The following is a 19,444-nucleotide window of genomic DNA, read 5'->3' on the forward strand; positions in this document are numbered from 1 at the left end:
ACCACACAGTAAAAGAACCACACTCAGTAAAAGTACACTTCTCCCCTTAGCCTGGCAGCAAGCATCTGCTGAATGATGAGTGAATCCGTATTTTCCTCCTCATAAACCCCACAGCAGGACTGCCCCAAAATAACCACCCCTGTATCAGGTGGGTTTCTTCTCCCTTTATAATAAACTGACCTCCAGTTCAGTGTCACCAGAAGGCCATACTGGCTTCATGAACCACATCTTCCAGAACAGATACCTTCTGATTATGGTCCTCTGCCTTCCTCCTTCAGCCAGCCTGTCTGTTTTCTCACCATGGGGGCAAAGCTGTCCATCGCCCCCTTCTGTCCCTATGGAGAGGCTGCTCTGGAGCTCGCCCTCACCTGTCCCATCCAGAAACAAACAGGCTCTTCAGCCAGCCTAATGGCTCACACCTATAATCCTAACACTTGGGAGGCTGAGGCAGGAGGATTGTTGCGAGTTCAAGACCAGCCTAGGCTACAAAGTGAGCTCAAGGCCAGCCTGAACTGCATAGTGAGACCCCGTCTCAAAAAGACAAAAAGACCCCCCCCCAAAAAAAAACAAAACAAAAAAAACCAAGTTCTTCTCAGTCAAAGCATGTTAAGGGAACTCTCTATCTCCAGGGAGATGCCATCCCACCGTCTCCTCAAAATCGTGTACAAACCAAGCTCTCTCAGACACCACACTGGAGATGCTCAGAAAGAGGCAGAACCTCCAGGCTGCCCCACAATTACAGCAAGGAACTGTCAAAGTCAAAGCTGATTACCACTGCACCCATTTCTGCAACAGCAAAACTGAGGCTGCAGCTTTGAGCACAACTCTGGGGACCTATCAAGAAGAGTGTCTGAGAGTCTCCTTGTTCGGGGCCTACAGCCATACTTGTCTCATCATCCTCCCTGGCATACCTACTTGCCCCTAATATGCAATCTTTCCAAGTGGTTCAGAGAGAAAAAGATTAGGTAAGGACCACTAGGACCATTTCAACCCTGAAGGCAAAGAGCCAAGAGTGTTATCCATTCCAGGCTGTCAGAGGTGCTAGGAAGATCAATGGATGAATCAAGCCTTCTGGAAGGAGGGGGAGAGGCCTGAGTCAGAGCTGACCCTGTGATGAGAGAGGAGGAAGGAAGAACTCAGCAAACTCAACACTCAGCACACAGTTTGGGGAAGGCTTAAGAGAGGCTGGCAGCTGCAGCCTGATCCAGGCCCCCTGGCCAGCCAGCACCCGTGGAGTAAGGGTCAATGGCGTGCACTGTGCTGATTTCAGATGCTTAAAGACAAAGAAACCCCAGATTACAGCAACGGAAGCAAAGGTCATTTAAACACTAAAAGGAAGCCAGTATCTCTCTCTACTTGGGAGGTTAAACCCACAGCCAGCGCCATCAGCATGGCTGGAGCAACGGAAGACTCAGATGGAGACAAGCACCACCAACGTCTGCCTGCATTGCAGGGAAGAGCACAGCACAGCAAAGAAGACAAGGTCCTATGAGCCTGGGGCATCCTGGGCTCAGCCAAGTCCCGCTTCCCCTGTCCAGCTCTTCCTATGCCTTACTGCCCCCCCCCAGACTCTCTCTCCCCAGGCCCAGGCCACCTGCCCATATACTTGGCCCATGTATGGCTGGTCTTGAACATTACTGGCAAAGCTGTCACCACCAGATACCTTTCCTTAATTACAAGGGGCACCAGGCCAGCAAAGAGAGGATGGGAGCAGTTCTGATCAAACCCTCTCCATCTTCATGCAACACTCTTGACCTTGCATCTTCACCCATTATTGCACTTGAGCCTCACAAGCCCTCTGGTCCCTGAAGAAACTGATACTTGGGGAGTGTAAATCTGTATTATCTTATCATAGTCAACATATGAGCCAGGCCTCAAAGTTTCAGCTTCTTCCGGTGAAGGGCATTTCCACCCCACCACATTCCATCATCAGAGTCAGGAGCTGGTCTGATGCATCTGTCCTTCCCATGAAGCACATTTTCCTTTGTGTTCTCCAAAAACAGGCCAAGGATGTCTCAAACCAGTCATTCCACACATCTTCTGACTCTAAAGGGCCAGTGTGTTTATCCCCACTCTACAGATTAGATGTTGAATGGCAGGGAACAGAAGGAATGAAAGTCCAGGGACAAATGGGGCCCAATCTGGAGCAGCAGGCTCCACAGTTCAATGGGAGGTTTCTTCTGCTAGGCACTTGTGTCTCCAACATCAGCCATTCCAAGACCACCTGCAGGATTTCTGCCATATTCAGGACCACTGGCAGTTTTACTATTTCTATTCAATAGACTCCTTCTTGTGATTGTATACACTTCAAGTGATGCTTTATATGACTGCCACAAATTTAAAAAATCAGTATCACTAGCCATAACGAGAAGGAACGCCTAAAAATAAAACAGTACAAAAACAAAATGATCTCCATTCTAGGCAAACACCCTCTCCCATTTAAAGAACCTGGTCAAACAACTGCTCTCTCTGTTACACAAGGAAAACTAGCAAGTGTTAAAAAAAAAATCTAAAAAGTGTTAAAAGGCCAGACACCAACCTGAAACTTTCTGCTTGAAGAAATCACGAGCACTGGCAGAGAATGCAAAAAGGAAGAACTTTCTCACTGGGTGACTCAACGTTATTTCATACTTAACAGCCTTAAGTTATTTCACTACAGTTTCATCCCAGGCTGTGGGAAACGTCTTATTAGACTGCATCTTGTGAAGAGGGGACCAGAGATGGAGAAAATCCGCCACAAGGACAGCTCATTCCATCTTCTCAAAATCCGTCTGTTTACTGCCCACCACCCACCTCACTAAGCAGCCAGCTTCTGAGCAAGCCAGGGGCTGCCGGTCACCATCCAGGTTTCTGGCTTCAGTGCTCTTGTCTTAGCCCTTGTCTTACAGACAGTGCAGGGGTCAACACTGCAACAGGGCTACAGAGATTAGGGTCCTGCAGGACCACCTAAAGTTTCAGCAGTTCCACGGGATCTTATGTCCCTCGGGCCTTGACAAGCTTTGTCGTATCCCCTAGCAGAAAAGGGAGGCTTGCTTGCATGAGCAGCTTTCTGGGGTCCGGTGGAATCATCCTGCAGCTGAAGTTCAGAAAGCTGCTCCAGTACTTCCTTTCTGCACCCCAGCTCCACACTTCCCACCCTACAAGTCGCCCAAAGTGTCTCTGAAATAGCCCAAGAAAACATCTTCAACACCCAAGAACGAACAGTTAGGTCCAGGAACCCGAGAAAGACCAAAACCAAAGAGGAAACTCAAACACACAGGCACGGTGGGGGGCGCCCTGCCTTCGGGCACCGAACGCGGAGCAAATGAAGCTCGGCCAGGCGACACCTCGCGGGCCCAGCCAAGTTGCAGAGAAGCAAATAGCAACACCCGCACGCTGAGTCGCTCGGGCTGGGCCAAGGGCTGGATCAATGCTACCCGCGCCGCAGGCTTTCAAGACGAGCGCAGCCCTGGGCAAACGCGAGGTCTGGGGGCGAAGGGTGAATCCCGACGCCGATGCCCCGCCTAGGCGCCCTCGGACCAGCCGGCGTCTCAGACGAAGCTCCGAACTCGCTCCCGCGACCCACCTGGCGAGGCGCCTTTCTCCACCCAGCACTAAACCTCATGCCGGTTGGAAAAGTCCACCCCAAAGAAAACTGGGGTTCAACACGAGAGCGGAGGAGAGAGGAGGGGCGCTGCCAGTTTTACCTTTTCTCTTTATTCTGTTTTCGGGATTTGTGCAGGAGTCCGATGAGCACCACGGCAGCGCGGATCCCCGCCTTTCGGCAATGCATCCTCTCGGCGGGCTGGGACATGGCGAGGCCGCCGGCGGTGCCCAGCCGCGCCCTCGCCCGCCGCGCGTCCCCGCCGCCCCGGCTCCGCGCGCTCCGCGCCGCCCGCGCCCCGGCCCCGGCCCCGGCCCCGGCCGCCCGCCTCGCATGGGCCCCGCCCCGCCTAGGTGCGCCCCGGGGGTCAGGTGACCGGGCGCTCACTTCCTGGCGACCTTCAGCGTCTCCTCGGGGCCGGCGGAGCGGCCGGCGTCCGCCCCCCTGGCGCGAGCATTTCAAAGGCTCATGCGGGCGCGGCTCGAGGCCGGGCTGCCCGGCTCCCGCCGCCGCCCCGGGGACCGCGCCCGGCCCCGCCCCGCACCCCGGCCCGCCGGCGGAGGGAGGCGCCTGGGCTCGGTGCGCGCGCTCCCCCTCTACGCGCGGCGCCTGGTCCCCTTCCCGGGCCCTCGCGCCCCGCGCCCGCCGGCCTGGACTCTGTCCCCACACCGAGGCGGCTGACGCGCTGCGAGCCCGGCCCGCCGGGTTACTTCCCGATGCTGTCACCGTCTTTAAAGCACTGGGAGAACACACATGCACCGGGAGGAAACGCGCGTCCTCCCACAGCTGAAGCTGCCCCCGCGCGCCGCACGGCCGCACGGCCGCGGGCCTCCCCCACCCCGGGATCTGGCTGCCGGAGGCTCGAGGGGGCTCCTGGGCCGGGCGGGGCTGAGGGCGCTTTGGGTGGCAGAGATGCTGCCACCTCCTGCCGCTCCCCACCCAGCGTCCGGGAAAGGTTGGTGGTGACAGAGAGGAGTGGCGACTGGGGTCACCTCCTGTGCAAGTCGGAGTCCTGGAAGTTTGCCCATACAAGGTCAGCAGTCAACTTCACAGACACCTCTCCACTGTGGAGACCAGGGTGCCAGGGAGACGAGCGCCGGGCTTCCCCCCCCCCCCCCCCCCCCCGTACTCCGGGTGCAGACTCCATCTTCGGAATGCTAGAGCGCAAGGTCAGGCATGCAGGCTCCCAGGGCAAGGGCCTGGACAGCGTAGGACCTCGCTCACAAGTTCCCCTCTGCCACTTCCATTTGCTGCCAGGCCTCCCAGACCCTGCCACCACTGAGGCATAACCAACCGCCCCCCACCCCCACCCCAGGGGAAAGGAACCTGGCAGGGGGCTGGAGGGAATTAAAACAAGCCAATTAGTCCATCTTTGGAAATGGTCCTGTTGGGGCCAAAGAGGTCCCCTAGGCAATTTGCCTTGTTTTTACACAGGCTCCAGTTCAAGCAAACAGAAAATCCTGGCAGGGAAGAGGACCCTGCTGGAGCAGGGAAGGGGCTGCAAATGAATTCCAGGGCCTGAGGCTGCAGCCCTGTTCTCCAATAATCCCAGCTTCTTGGTAGCAATGGAGCTGAGGTGGGGAGGAGGGAGTCCCAGAGAGGTTCCAAAGTGCACCTGGTCTATTTATGAAGCATCCATTAGCAATGGCCTTGAGCCCTCCTGAGCTGCCTGGGTGGTGGGGGATCACAGATATAACCATGCACATCTATTTATAACCAGACTGGAGTGGCCAAGAATGGCAGCTAAGATGGCTGCAAAACTACCACCAGAAATCGCTTCAGAATGGTTGGGAAAAGAATAGAGAAGTGTCCTGAGTGGGAAAGAGGAAAGCACCCCAGCACATGGTCCAGCTCCCAGGATCGCACAGGATCTGTCTGTTAGTGGATGGGCAACTTCAGCGGCATGGCAGGGCTAGCGATGGATCACTGGCCATATGGCAGCATGGATATATTTTAGCCACACACCAAGGAAGGCCACATCCCACTGGACAGCCTGTCTCACTCACCAGCAGTGAGCCCATACACACACACAAACACACATACACACTCATCCCAGTTCAGGTCAAGTGCACAACCACAGTGGGGCAAAGAGCGTGGAAATGAAGGTGTGAAGTCTCCCCATAAAGCAGATGCCAGGATCCATTCCTGTTCAGGCTCTCTCAGCTCCCACCCAACCTCAATGTGGCTGAAAACACAAAGCTATCTCCAAAGGACCGTCATCTCTCAGACCTTGATTCCGGAGACCCTAAAAGGGCGAGTGTTTCCTGAGTGTGGGACAGCTCTTCCTTCTACTCACCCCACAGCCTTCCACCACTAGGGAAAACACAGGATTCTCCTGCTGGACTCCAGCTCCAGCCGCCATAGCCTATCACACCCACTCCCCAGAGAGGAAACACCAAAATTCAAGGGAAGTTGTCAACTGCCGGGACTGAAATGCCCAGCTACTCTAGGCTAGGACTACCCACTCCACCAGACACTTACAATTTGTCCAGCTTTGTGCAAGAGACTGAGAGGGGAGAGATGGAAGACCACCCTTGCCCAGGACAAACAGGCTAACCACACTGCAAACAATATCGTTTCCAGCTAGTGTGTGCAGAGTAGCCCCATGGCTCCCCAAATTAGACCTTTTCCATGCAAGCGTCATGATTTTGGGCCTTAATGTCATAATGCTCAATTATTGACTTATTATTATTTTATTTTCATTAAATCAACTCACTTTTTTACTTAATTAATGGTAAAAGAAACCATCATCACCACCTTAAATGAAAACTTGTGCTCATTTGCTATCGATACCCTAAAAACAAACACAGATGTATTAAACTCTACCTCAGCACTCCTCCCTGCCAAAAGCTCTGAGCCCAAAGCACCTGGCTTAGAAAAGAAAACAGACACAAGTGTGAGGTGCTAGTGAGACACTTGTCCCACACTAAGACACTGTCCTTGAAGAAATACAGCTTGGAAGAGAACCGACACAGTTCTTACACGGGTGACTTGAAAGGGTTCTAAGGCCACCATGTCATGGGCAATTTGGGATGGACAGAGACAGGTACATGGGCCACAGGAAGCAAGGTCAGTAAAGACCTCAGTGCTCAGAGAAGTGGTGTCCTTTCAGGCTGTACCCCACCTCATAGCTTATCACCTTTCCCAACCCCAAGAGCCCACAGACCTAAGAACAAAATGCCAGGCAGCTGCCAGCCTGGGTCTCTGCCCCAAAGCAGGGGAAACCCAAAGGCTTGTGGGGCCTGGTGGGAATGGAGGGCAGGGATGGGAAAGTTAATCATGAACAGAGAGCGGACAGCTGCAGAGCCCACTCCTAAGGAGCCAGTGGGCTGAGACAGACACGCATGCTTGGTCTTGAAGAAAGGGCCCTTCTGTGCCTGGGAACCCACTCCAAGAGGCACATCCATGTGGAGCCTGGAGTCAGCCCTGCTGCCAGCACCCTGCTTCCAGAGAAAGCCTGCAGCGTGGCTCTCTCCCTGCACCACCCGACCTTGAACTGTGGGTGCTCCACCACTGCTCTGCAGCAAGATGCAGCCATTCTTAGGATTAGAACTGGGGCGGCCATGGGGCTGGGATTGGGCTGGAAAGGGAGGGAGGGAGGGAGGGTAGCATCTCTGGTGAATCAGATGTCTTCAGGGCTTCCCCTCTTTCTCTGAAGGGTCCTCAGCCATTCCCTGGACCATGTAACTGTAGGTTTAATGCAAGAGTTATAAATATACAACCTTAGATAGAACGATCCAGCATCCCTATCCCCATTCTACCTTTGGAGGCAAATATATACACACACCTGCTGGAGGAAATAATTCAGAAGCACCCCTCAGACCTGACACTTTCTCACACCTGCGCTATAAAGGCCAGACTGACATTCATTCTTGTCAGGTACACTGGCGCCCCCTTCTGGCCTACAGCACAATTGAGCCTGGAAGACTCCCATAAGGGAATGAGTGGAAGGAGAGAGAGAGGCAAGGATTTAAAAGTCATTTGAAAGGGGAAGCAGTTTCTGTTGTGAAAAGAGAAAACTGTAGGAAGAGTTTGCCAATACCCTAACAGCTCCCAACATCCCTGCCCAGAGCTCAGCTAGAAACAGGCCCATCTCACTGAGGGTCAGGACATGGGGTCAGGACATCCCTCCCACCCCGGGGCAGTGTTGGAAAGCCTCAAAGATAAGCCTTAAAGTCTCAGCTCAATCCTGCTGCCCCACAGCCACACATTTACTAGTTAGAGGCTCTGACAATAAACTGACCCTGTTTGTGAAAACAGATCTTGGTGACTTGTGTGGCATTTCTAAGCTCCAGGGAAAAGAAACCAAATCAAGGAAAGCCCAGATCACACTCAACAGTGAGCATCCAGTTCTTGGGCTGCACATCCTCTGGTACCCAGGATCACAAAAAGAACCCTGCAAGAAATGATATTGATCAGAACTTTGCTGATTTCCCATTCAGGGAAGCGAGGAGTTCTTCATGTATTGCTTTGGTTAATGAAGGTAATTAAAATCTCTCCATCTGTCCTCCTCCCCACCTCCATGGTTCATTTATGAATTTTTTTGTTAAATTTTAAGCTGCATGACTATAATGTTCCCCGCATGAGAAACATTTAGAAAGATTCTCCTAAGGATGAAATTTCTGATAAACATGAGGCACCTTTTGCACAGGGGCTGTCCAGATCACCAGAAAATCAGGAGCTCAGGTGGACAGCTCCTTCTCACCTCCAGGGTCCCCTATCCTCCACTTCCCTGATAGCAAACCTCCCAGCTTCTGCCAAAAGCACTTCCAACACTAGGGTTTCTGGGACTGAGTGGAGAGTCGAGAAGGAAGCTGTCTTTCCATATTAGCAACATTGCTTAGCAACACATCCTCCAAAGCAAGAACCAGCAGACTCTCCAAAAACCTATTCAGTTTGGCTGTACAAAGAACAGAGTGGTTTCTCATACTTGTATTATTTATATTCTCTTTTATATGCCCCGTAATGTGGTCTGTGCCTGGCTTCTTTGGGAAATGACAAAATATACTTATGTGAGATTTCCAGATAACTAAGCTTTGAGTAGCCGAACTTTGCACATGCCTGCTCACGAGCTTGCTGTTATTGTAATGACCTTGGTTAGAAATTTCCTTAGAATATCTTACACAGTGTCTTTTCTTTTCAAAGACAGGTTTTAGCGTAAATTTTCCAGGGTAACTCAGAACCATTATTATCAATATCAACTACTATAGTGAGCTAAAATGCAGTTATAAACTGCCAAGCTACTGAACTGAGAGACCCTGCATTTAAGGGCCTCAGAGAGCTGTAATACAAAACATTGCAGTGAGGAAACAAAACCACAAACCCCAGATAAAGGAGCCTGAGTTAAAATTCCACTCTATTTTTTTACTATGTAGCCTCAGGCTAAGAATTAACCTCTTTGTGCCTCAGTCTCTTCCTCTGTAAAAAGGGGATAACAAAGGTGCCACCCTCCTAGGGTTAGCATTGTGAAAGGCTTCTTGCCCCCCAGTACTAGAAACAGAATCCAAGGACACTCTACTATGGGGCTATATCCCCAACCCTTTTTATTTATATTTGAGAATGCTCGTGCTAAAGTGCCCAGGGCTGGTCTCAAGCTTACAATCTTCCTGCCTCTGCCTCTTCAGTAGCTGAGATTACAGGTGTGTGCCACCATGCCCAGATAGTTGCAAGGATTAAATAACCATACATCGTTCACATAAAGATTTGTATAAGAATGTGCACTATAGGGGTTGGAGATTTAGCTCAGCGGCATAAGCGCCTCCTTGGAAGCAGGCAGTCGTGAGTTCGATCCCCGGTACCGATAAAAAGAAAAAAAAAAAAAAAAAGAATGTGCACAATAGTTTTACTTGAAATATCCACAATCTGCAGTACATTTACAAACCGTGGTACATCTACCCAGTGGGATACTATTCACCATAAAAAGGAATAAAACACTGATATATGTAATATCATGGGTGGATTCAAAAACATTACGCTGAGTAAAAGAAGTTAGATCTAAAACATACCTCCTGCATGATTCCATTTACAAGAAAATTTGTAACAATCTAAGGTACAAAAGAATTAGAACAGTGGCTACCTCTAGTCTTAGATTTTTTTGGGTTATTGCTGGCTAGGTGGAAATATTCTGCTTCAGGATGGAGTAAAGGGTACATTTGGTCAAAATGTAGAATTAAAATTTGTGCATTTCGATGCATGTAAATTTTACTTTAAAAGAGCTGAAACTAATAATAAGAGAACCAATAATTATACGGTGGGAATGTGCAATGGTAAAGGGATGGATGAAACAAGGGCGGCAGAATGGTGGGGATTGCTGAAGCTGGGCACAGGGAATTTATTTCACTATTTATGTGCTGGGGAATTTCTACAATAAAAAAATAAAGAAAATGTTCATAGAGGGAGTAAAATGGTTAATAGTGGCTATCTCAGGAATTAGTATTGTTATTTTGTATGTATTTTTCTTCCACTTACAAATTTTATGTAAAGATTATGTATTAATTTTGCAAATTAAAAAAATTAGAGGGGCTAGGGCTTAATGGTAGAGCACTAGCCTAGCGTGCAACATGGCCCTGGGTCTGGTGTCCAGCATAAAAACAAATAAAATAAAAAGAAAAATACTGCCAGATGTGGCAGCACACGCCTATAATCCCAGCAGCTAGGAGGCTGAGCCAGGAGTTCAAGGCCAGCCCGAGCTACAAAGCAAGGACCCGTCTCACAAAAAAATAAAACCTTAATGAAGCTATCAGGTGAGAATGTGTGTGACTCACCCATACTTTGCTGGATCTTTGTGCTCTGGTGACAGCCGTGGCTGTCCCAATGGGGAACACAAAAAACCTAGTTTGGCAAAAATAAGGGGTGAGCACCTAAAGGGTTTCTGACCCCTAATGCAAAGCCTGTCTTTGGCTCCTCTTTTTTCTCTCTTGACTCGTGTATATTTGCAGAAAGCAAGAGCCTTTGGATAGACTGTGGTGCTGCTATGTATGTGGGTACACTTGTGTTCCCCACAGTCTGAGCTAGGTTGGGGGGCTGCCGTGGGTTAGCAGTACAGTGCCTGTGCAGGAATGGGGGTGCCAGGCAGTAGGAAAGCCAAGACTCGATGACCAGGAGCCACTGGACACCTGTATTTCTGCCACAAACCAATCACCGTGTACAGTGCACACACCGCTGGGAATAACTAGCTCACATGCCTGGTCGACTTGAAAATTCACAGGCTGTGCCCCAGCTACCTGATTCCTGGTAAATTCTCATTTATTTCCCTTTTGTCTGAACTACTCTCTTCGATCTGGCCCCTGAAGAACTCTGGACTGGCTACTCTCATCCAGAGGGAAACCACCACTATTGATCAAAGCCTTTCTGCTTAGCCAGCACAAGAGCCTCAGACTGTAACTCATTGATGTGTTAATAGATCTTTCCCACTCTGACTTGAAGTCCTTTTAGCCTAAAAGACAAACACAAAGCTTATCTTCAGTGTTGACACAGAGCTTGGTTGAGCCCAACGGAGCCCTGAGCCCTGGGAGCCCACAGAGCCCTGGGCCTCCTTTGGAACAGCTGCAAATCTACAAATTGCTGGTTTCCTCTCCGCCTCCCTTCCCATGCTGGGCAAGTTCTTTCAGGCCTCTGGCTTGCATCCTGCTTGCTGTAGTCTAAGCTCTCTTTTTTTGTGAGCAACTCCCTCCCATCCTTAGTTCCCTTATCTCAACCGTCCTAGGCTCAGTCACTCATTGGGTGTCACTGCCAGGGTCAGGGGCTCTGCAGAAGAATAAATACCCCACCCCCAAATAGGTCTGTTTATTTAACTTGTTTATGTAGTTACCAGGAATTAAACTCAGGACCTTATGCTTGCAGGCAGGCGGTTTTATGCCGCTCAGCTATATCTGCTGAGCTCTATCCCTGGCCCCCAAACAGGTTTCTTGGGCACATTTCAAGTTGGTTATTTAGAGAGACTGCAGACCTCCACAGACACAGGGGTGGCTCTGAAAAGCTGTTCTTTTGTAAAAAGAAATTTACATCTGTCCACACTGGTAAATAGCAGATGCTGTAGACAGCTGTAACTTTCTGCCTAGTAAGGTACCTCTGAGGTGGGATAAAGAAATAAAGATAGGTAGAAAAGAGACAAGGAAAATTGTAATGTTAAAATTGTACTTTTTAATTAAAACTATAGTTAAACTTTTTAATTAAAACTATAACTAACAGTGCAAACCTATAATCTCAGCACTCAGGAGGCTGAGACAGGAGAATTGCTGTCAGTTGTTCAAGGCCAGCCTGAACCACCAAGCAAGACCTTGTCTCCAAAAAAGAAGTGCAGCTTCAGGACACAAACCCAGGCAAAATTCCTAAGGGCCTCAATACGCTGAGCCTGCAAGTGGGGCTCTGGGCCTGTGCCCTGTAACTGTACAGTGTACTTTCTCCTACCAAACCCCACCCTCAGGAAGCACACAGTCGAGAAGACAGCAGACCTCTGCTTCAGAGCACAGGCAAACAGCCAACAAGCAAACTCAACAGCTACCAGAATATACATCCTAGGTAACCCACCTAAGGAACACCCCAGGTCCTCATAAATGTACCCAGTTAGAAGCCACAGCTCTCTCACTCTTAAGCGCCACGTTCTATTTCTTTAAGTTAGTTTGTAAAATTCTGCCTAATGAATCTCTGTCTGCCTCTGACTGATGAAGCCTGAAAATCCTTTTCTGTAATGGAAACCAGGGATCCTGCAACCTGCTGGGGTAACTCAAAGTTCCCCGTCTGCACTTTGGGGACCCCTCGGCCCTATCCAGTGACATTTCCACAGCAAGAAGAGACTGGGGCTCTGACTCCTGGCCCAGCAGAGATGACCACAGGTGACCACAGGTGGCTGTTACCTGGGAGACTTCATCTGCACCACAGGTCAAGCCCTGCTCAGGTCTCAGCCTCTCCCAGCCGCCAGCTCCCGCTGGCCCAGCCCCTTTGTTAGTAAACTCTCCCTAAGAGCTTTGGCCACCTTGCTCTACATGGCCTGTGTGTGTGTGTGTGTGTGTGTGTGTGTGTGTGTGTGTGTGTGCATGTGAGTGTGTTGCCTCTCCTGTGCTGTCCATTGTCAGTTTACTTAATAGACTGAAATCATCAAATGTACTCTTTTCCCTCAACGCTAGAAAAAAAAAGTACACTTAAAGCCTTCCTATAGTTAGCCACATGGGTCACAAACAATGGGCCATGGACAATGACTAAAGGACCACGGTTTGCCCCACATTTCCCTCCTTTGGTGTTGGGAGCCGCGGCCGAGCCCAGTCGCCTTACTTGGCGGACGTGAGGCCTGTAAAAAAGAGCAAAGCCTGAGCTAGATTACCCCTCCCATCGAGTGAGCCAAGTTGGCGCCTGCTTCCTGCCCCCTGATTGCCCTGGCGACTTAAACAACCCGCTCTGTAAGATAGTCTGCCTAACAACAACTGATGTTAGCCAATCAGCCCGCATCGCGCGCTTTGAACTGATTGGCCACTGTTACCCTATAAAAGTGAGTGCCTCTCCCGCCACGAGAGAGAAGCACAGAGAGATAGAGGAAGTCCACCGGTGAGAAAGGACTGGTGGCAGAGCAGAGGCCTCGCGCGGCCCACGCGGAGACAAATAAAGACAAGGTTGCACACCGTCAGAATTTGTCGTGTGTTCTTCCTGCCGGCCGGGAGCGACACCGACATCTGGTGGCCCGTACGGGGAACTGATCACTCCCCTCGGTGGTGTGCAACGCTCCAGCGCGGTGCTGCCGGACAGGTGAGTAGGGGATAAACCTGGGCTCTGGGTGGCGCGCACCTACAGGGCTTTTAGACTCCCCTCAGGCTCACGCGTAGGTGACGGGTTCTCTAAGTCACACGCGGTGAGTAACAGCCCTCGGAGGTTAAGGATGGGTAATTTACCGAGCACGGAGGCACGGCCCTTGGTAAAGGACCTTAAAAAACTTTTAAAATCTAGAGACCTCAGGGTAGGTCAAAAAACACTGGAACTATTCATAGTGGAGGTAGATAGGGTGGCTCCCTGGTTTTTACCCACAGGGCATTTAAACCTGCCGTCATGGGAGAAGTTAGGCGGGGACCTCGCCTCGGCGGAATTGGGAGGCGATATTTCGCCGGCTATTCGCCCCTTGTGGGAAATGATACATGCGTGTCTTGAAGGGGACGGGAAGGGGTTCCCGTCGGCAGTTAGAGACGCGGAAATCATGGACGCACACAAGGCTTTTGAGCAGGCAAAATCGGAATGCTCTCGGGAGGGGTCTGTCCAGGGGGAGAAGATCCAGGGAGAGATAGAGAACACTCAAGCTCTGGAGTCCTCCGACTCAGATAGCGAGGAGGAACTAGAAGGTGGGGCAGGAAGCCGAGAGGCCCGAAACCCCTATGCCGAGTTGCGCCGCGAATTGTGTGCGTGCGCCGCCCGAGAAAAGCAAAGAGAGGAGAAAGGACCCCCGAGCGCCCCCTGGCGGGGAGGAGATAGAGAGCCATCCGCTCCGCCCTGGAGTTCATTTCCAAAAGCGGTTCCCCACCGAGAGGCCGCTACAGGGGACCCCCCCTTCTCTCAGCCGGCACAGGAAGTGATGCCCCGTTCCACTCTGTCGCGACCGCCATCCTATGACGTCGCGCCGCGGGGCGGACGGTATTTTCATGGGCGGCTATGGAGGGGTGAACGATGGTTCGGAGGGGATCCACCGATGCAAGGAATAGATTACGGTCCTTATGGAGTATATCCTGTGCAAATGGCCCCAGGCCAAGGGCGCAATGTTTGGGAACCCTTTGAGATAAAGCAGATCAGAGAGCTTAAGAGTGCTGTCACTTCCTTCGGTCCTACTGCACCCTATACCATAGCTATGCTAGAAAACTTGTCTTCTGGGCCGCTCACCCCAGCGGACTGGACCCAGTTGGCAAAAGCATGTCTACCCTCAGGCAGCTACTTAGACTGGCGAGCATGGTACGCAGAGTTCTCTGCCGAGCAGGCTGAAAAAAACGCCGGTCGAGGAAACAGGGGCTGGGGATTTAGCTCAGCGGCATAAGCGCCTGCCTTGTAAGCAGGCAATCGCGAGTTCGATCCCTGGTACCGATAAAAAATAAATAAATAAAAAATAAAAAAAAATAAAAATAAAAAACAAAAAGGGGGAGTAAGCCAAGGCCTGCCTCCAAAGGCGCGGTTATCTATGGCATTATTCACATACAATTTTTTAAACTTAAACAGTGAAAATTGCTCCCCAGCTATGGCACATTGTACCCCATCCCCAAAAAATAAAGGATGGGTTAGATGGAAAGATGTCCTGACGGGACAATGGATGGGCCCGGATCCGGTGGTTAGCTGGAACCGAGGCGCGGTTTGTGTCTTTCCGCAGGGACCGGGACGAGAACCACTGTGGGTCCCAGAGAGGTTGACGCGTGCGACAAGTCCCTCGACTAAAGATCAGGCCTGTTCCACCAGAGGCCAACCGCAGACCCAACAACAAGATGAGCCCTAAAAGAACTGCAGGACAATCCCTTTTGGGGAGCCTGGAATGGCTTGCTCCCCTATGTTTTACCATTGTTAGGTCCCCTGTGCTCCTTGCTTCTGCTTTTGCTTGTAGGGCCATTCTTGCTCCGATGGGTTACATCATTTATTAATGGGCGCCTTGCGGCGGCCCGGCGTCAAGTACGCCTGGTTGCCCATGCGGCCCTGGCAGCAGCCCGTGATGGGCACAATGACCCCCAGGCTTATGCTTGGCTCGCTCGACTGGCCTACGACCGGGTCTAGATGTGGCGGGTCTTCCGCACTCCTTCCCTATTGACACCACACAGCAGGGTGGGTGAGTCAATGACGGGTAAGAGCGTGCCTCCCCAGCACGACTCAACCTAAGCCAGTCCCTACCCCATACTGCACGAAAGCCGCTGGATTACTAGAATCTGCCCAGATCTAGATGTCTCTCCGAGGGGATCGCACGGAGGGGCATGAGTGCATGCCTATGTGCATCCAGGTTCCGTCCAGTTCACTCCTGGCCCTAAAAAAAGGACGAGGGTCTCAAGGCCTTGGCGGACCCAGGGACGGCCGACCAGGGTCCAAGCCAAGGGCCTACGGTGGGCCTCAACACAGGGCATAAGCCTCTGCACTCAATCCAGGGCGGGCTGCAATGCATACATTAATTCAAAATAAATAAAATAGGGGGAGATGTTGGGAGCCGCGGCCGAGCCCAGTCGCCTTACTTGGCGGACGTGAGGCCTGTAAAAAAGAGCAAAGCCTGAGCTAGATTACCCCTCCCATCGAGTGAGCCAAGTTGGCGCCTGCTTCCTGCCCCCTGATTGCCCTGGCGACTTAAACAACCCGCTCTGTAAGATAGTCTGCCTAACAACAACTGATGTTAGCCAATCAGCCCGCATCGCGCGCTTTAAACTGATTGGCCACTGTTACCCTATAAAAGTGAGTGCCTCTCCCGCCACGAGAGAGAAGCACAGAGAGATAGAGGAAGTCCACCGGTGAGAAAGGACTGGTGGCAGAGCAGAGGCCTCGCGCGGCCCACGCGGAGACAAATAAAGACAAGGTTGCACACCGTCAGAATTTGTCGTGTGTTCTTCCTGCCGGCCGGGAGCGACACCGACACTTTGGAATACACTTCATCAGTTTAAAGAGCACGGGGCACTGGGCTGGGTGACATGCCGTGTGCACACCATCCTTCAAGCACTTTTTGACCAAGCATGTGGGGAAGGGTGTTCCAGACAGGCTCCAGCCAGGGCCACCAAAAAAGCCCACGTCAGCACGAAAACTGTGCTCTCCGTGGCGCTGGGAAAGAAAAGCTTTTCCTCTTGAAGTCAAATAGAAAAAATAAAGATAGGTAGAAAAGAAACAAGGAAAAATCACAATTTTAAGACTGTACTTTTAAGAAAAACTGCAGTTTGGGGACACAAAAGTTTCTCAAGTCTTTTTCTCTTCTAGGAAACTCCAAAAAACTTTTTTCCTAAGGGTTTTAAATAATAAGTAAACCTGTAAATTGGGCCCTGGGTCCCTGCTTTTCACGTGGAAATTGCACTTACTCCCATCCTCAAGGAAGCTCACTCCCAAGTGGTTTCAAACCCAGTTTGCATCCCAACACAGCACATTGTAACATTCCAGACAGGCAACCTGAAGGACAATAGGACAGCATATTCTAGCTCAGCCATCTGGAAGATACACAGAAAACCACAGAAATACACCCAGTTCCAGCCCAGACCGCATCTCACTCCCCACACACCTGCACCACCTCCTGAGTGTGCACTTGTTTCTACTAAATAAATCTTTTCTGTGGCTGCTCCTGATGAGGAAATTCTGTTTCTATGACTGGAGTTGGGAACTTACTCTGTGGGTGCAGTGATTTGAGCTCCTCACTTCTTCATTGGGGATCCCCCTTGGACTGTAGCCTGTGACACCACCAAAGTAGTCTCACCTCTACCACTCGCCTCAAAAGGTAGTAGAATACAAGAAAATAAGTGTTGATGGGATAATTCATTGTGAGTGTAATGCAAGTGTACGTGTGTTTTGTTTTGGATTTGATTTATTGTTTTGGTTTGTTGCTTTGTTTGTTGTGGCCCTGGAGACTGAATCCACTGAGTTCAACTAAGTTACAGCCTCATTCTTTATTATATTGAGACAGAGTCTCACTAAATTGCCTGAGCTGAGATTGAACTGACAATCCTCCTGCCTCAGCTTCCCAGCTGGGATCCTCAACAGGAATCACAGGCATGCACGACCACACCCACTTGTGTATGTACACACATGTGTGTGTTTTAAGAGACAGAGTCTCACTACACTGCCCAGACTGGTCTCAAACTCCTGAGCCCAAGTGATCCTCCTGCTCTGTTCTCCAGAGCAGCTGGGAGTACAGGCACTGCCCGCTGCCACTTGCTGGCTTCCCATGGGGAAATTTAACAAGTGCTCTCTCAGCTGGACCTGCCCCCAAAAGAATGTCACCTTCCCACAGAGGCTTTCCTCCACCACTCATCCAATGGAGATCCCCTTGGTCATTCCCAAGACCCTGGTTTATTTCCTTCCTGTCAATTATTCTAGCTCAAGGATTTTGTTTTTTAATTTAAAACCGGTTTGCTTGATTGCTGTCTGTTTGCCCCTGTGAAATGAAAATTCTACAGGGATACACAACATGCTGGAGACACAGACTATAACGGCAGGGGCCACTACCACTCCCCGCCCATCCCTCACTCAGGACTGTCTTACCTCTCTGCTCCCAAAAAATATTGGAGAAGGACAGAAAGAAGGAGGGGGAAAGAAGAAGGGGAGTGAGAGAAAGGACAGCAATGTCCTCCCAACCACTGGCATCTAAGTCTCCTTTGCCCAGAGAAAATGCCCCAGTCTTTCAACATGAAAGAGTTGGATTGGCCAGAGGGAAGGGAAGGCACAGCACTGTCGACCCAAGGATGGGGACCCACCCTCCACCCTCTCACAGGGTGTAAAAAAACCCAATGGAGTGTCTAAAACGATGCTTATGTTTTTTAAAAGTCACATGAGAACCATCTACATGGCAGCTGGCACTCACAAATATCTTTTAGAGCGCCCATAGGCAACCACACTTAACCCTGGGCTGGGAAAATCCACCAAAAATAGTGTATTCTGTGCCAACCCTACAGAGTGATGTCAAGCCATAATTTTAAAATAATCTCTCAGGGCTGGGGATATGGCAAGTGTGAAGTTATGAGTTCAATCCCCAGTACCCATGAAGTCTGTAGCCAAACAGAAGTCTGAGGCTGTAGCTTAATGCCAGAGCCCTTGCCTAGTATACACAAGGCCCGGGGTTCAACCTCCCCCATGCTGGACAGGAAGAAAGCAAGCAAGAAAGAAAAAAAAGAAGAGAAAAGAAAAAAGGGAGAAGAGAGAACGGAAAAAAGAAAAAGAGGATAAGGATGAGAGGAAGGGAGAGAGGGAGGAAAGGAGGCAGGCAGGCAGGCAGGCAGGCAGGCAGGAAGGAAGGAAGGAAGGAAGAAAGGAATGAGGAAGGGATAAAGACTACAACTTGTTTCATGCCCCAGGGTTGGGAGGCCTCATTCCTTCCTCGTCCCCAAGCTTGCTGATATCACCCCTCACTAGCTAGCGACATGGCCAGGTCTCTTCTCCTCCATCACCGAAACGGGAGGGTTACTGAGTCTGCCTCTCACCGAGCACTCAATTAAGTGGCAGAGTGCTTGCCTCTCCTGCGTGAGGCCCCAGATTCAATCCCTACTACCCAAAGTAACATAAAATACATAAATACAAAATTAAATACAACGCTCTGCTTGGGGAGAATAAAGAATAACTGAACAGTGCAGGCAGCTTTCTTTCCTTCCACCTTAGCAGTGAGTCCTAGTCAATGTCCGTGGTGATGTTGGCTGTGTGTACCTTTGATACGATGGAAAAAACAACACTGTACCTGTGTGATCTTGCTCCCGCAAACCCACAATCCCAGGCTAATCATGGAGAAAACAGCAAATAAGTGCCAGTGAGGGACATGATCCAATAGGCCAGACCTCCGCTGCCCAGAACTGCCAAGGTCATCAAAAACAATCAAACTCTGAGAAACTGCCACAGCCAGGGGGAAGCCAAGGACACAGGATGAGTAAGTGTGATGCCGAGTCCTGGGTGGGACCTTGGCGCAGAAGCAGGACATTACGGAAAAATGAAGAAAATCTGAGTAAGTATGGGTTCCAGTTTATAACACAGCAGTATCAGTTCGTTACTTGTAGCAATGTACCGGACTAATGTAAGCAGTAGGAGAGGTGGGTGATACGAGAATTCCCCGTACAATCGCCTTAATTTTTCTGTAAATCGAAAACTGTCTTCTAAAAATCAAGTCTACTAAAAAGAACAATTACGAAAATTAATGTTATTAATCTCTAGCTAACCAGACAGTGTTGCCAGCCCAAGACCTGAGGC

General features: G+C 50.5%; 1 protein-coding gene across 8 annotated transcripts in view; it reads right to left on the reverse strand.

Moving 5' to 3' along the window:
• The window catches only part of Rap1gap2 (RAP1 GTPase activating protein 2), a 270,988-nt gene that overhangs the window by 167,374 nt on the left and 84,170 nt on the right, over positions 1–19,444 (reverse strand). Inside the window, exon 1 of one of the 8 annotated variants that reach the window (XM_063251042.1) lies at positions 3,687–3,859. The exons of 5 other annotated variants lie outside the window; for them this stretch is intronic. In XM_063251042.1, coding sequence (XP_063107112.1) covers positions 3,687–3,793 — 107 coding nt within the window. In that variant the 5' untranslated portion in view covers positions 3,794–3,859. Of the gene's footprint in view, positions 1–3,686; positions 3,860–19,444 lie in introns of those variants that run through there. 2 more of the 8 variants (XM_063251040.1, XM_063251043.1) reach the window with 2 other exon arrangements.

The sequence above is a fragment of the Cavia porcellus genome, unplaced genomic scaffold (genome assembly GCF_034190915.1).
Source record: "Cavia porcellus strain 051 isolate PalLab524CR breed Dunkin Hartley unplaced genomic scaffold, mCavPor4.1 scaffold_6, whole genome shotgun sequence".
Classification (NCBI taxonomy): domain Eukaryota; kingdom Metazoa; phylum Chordata; class Mammalia; order Rodentia; family Caviidae; genus Cavia; species Cavia porcellus.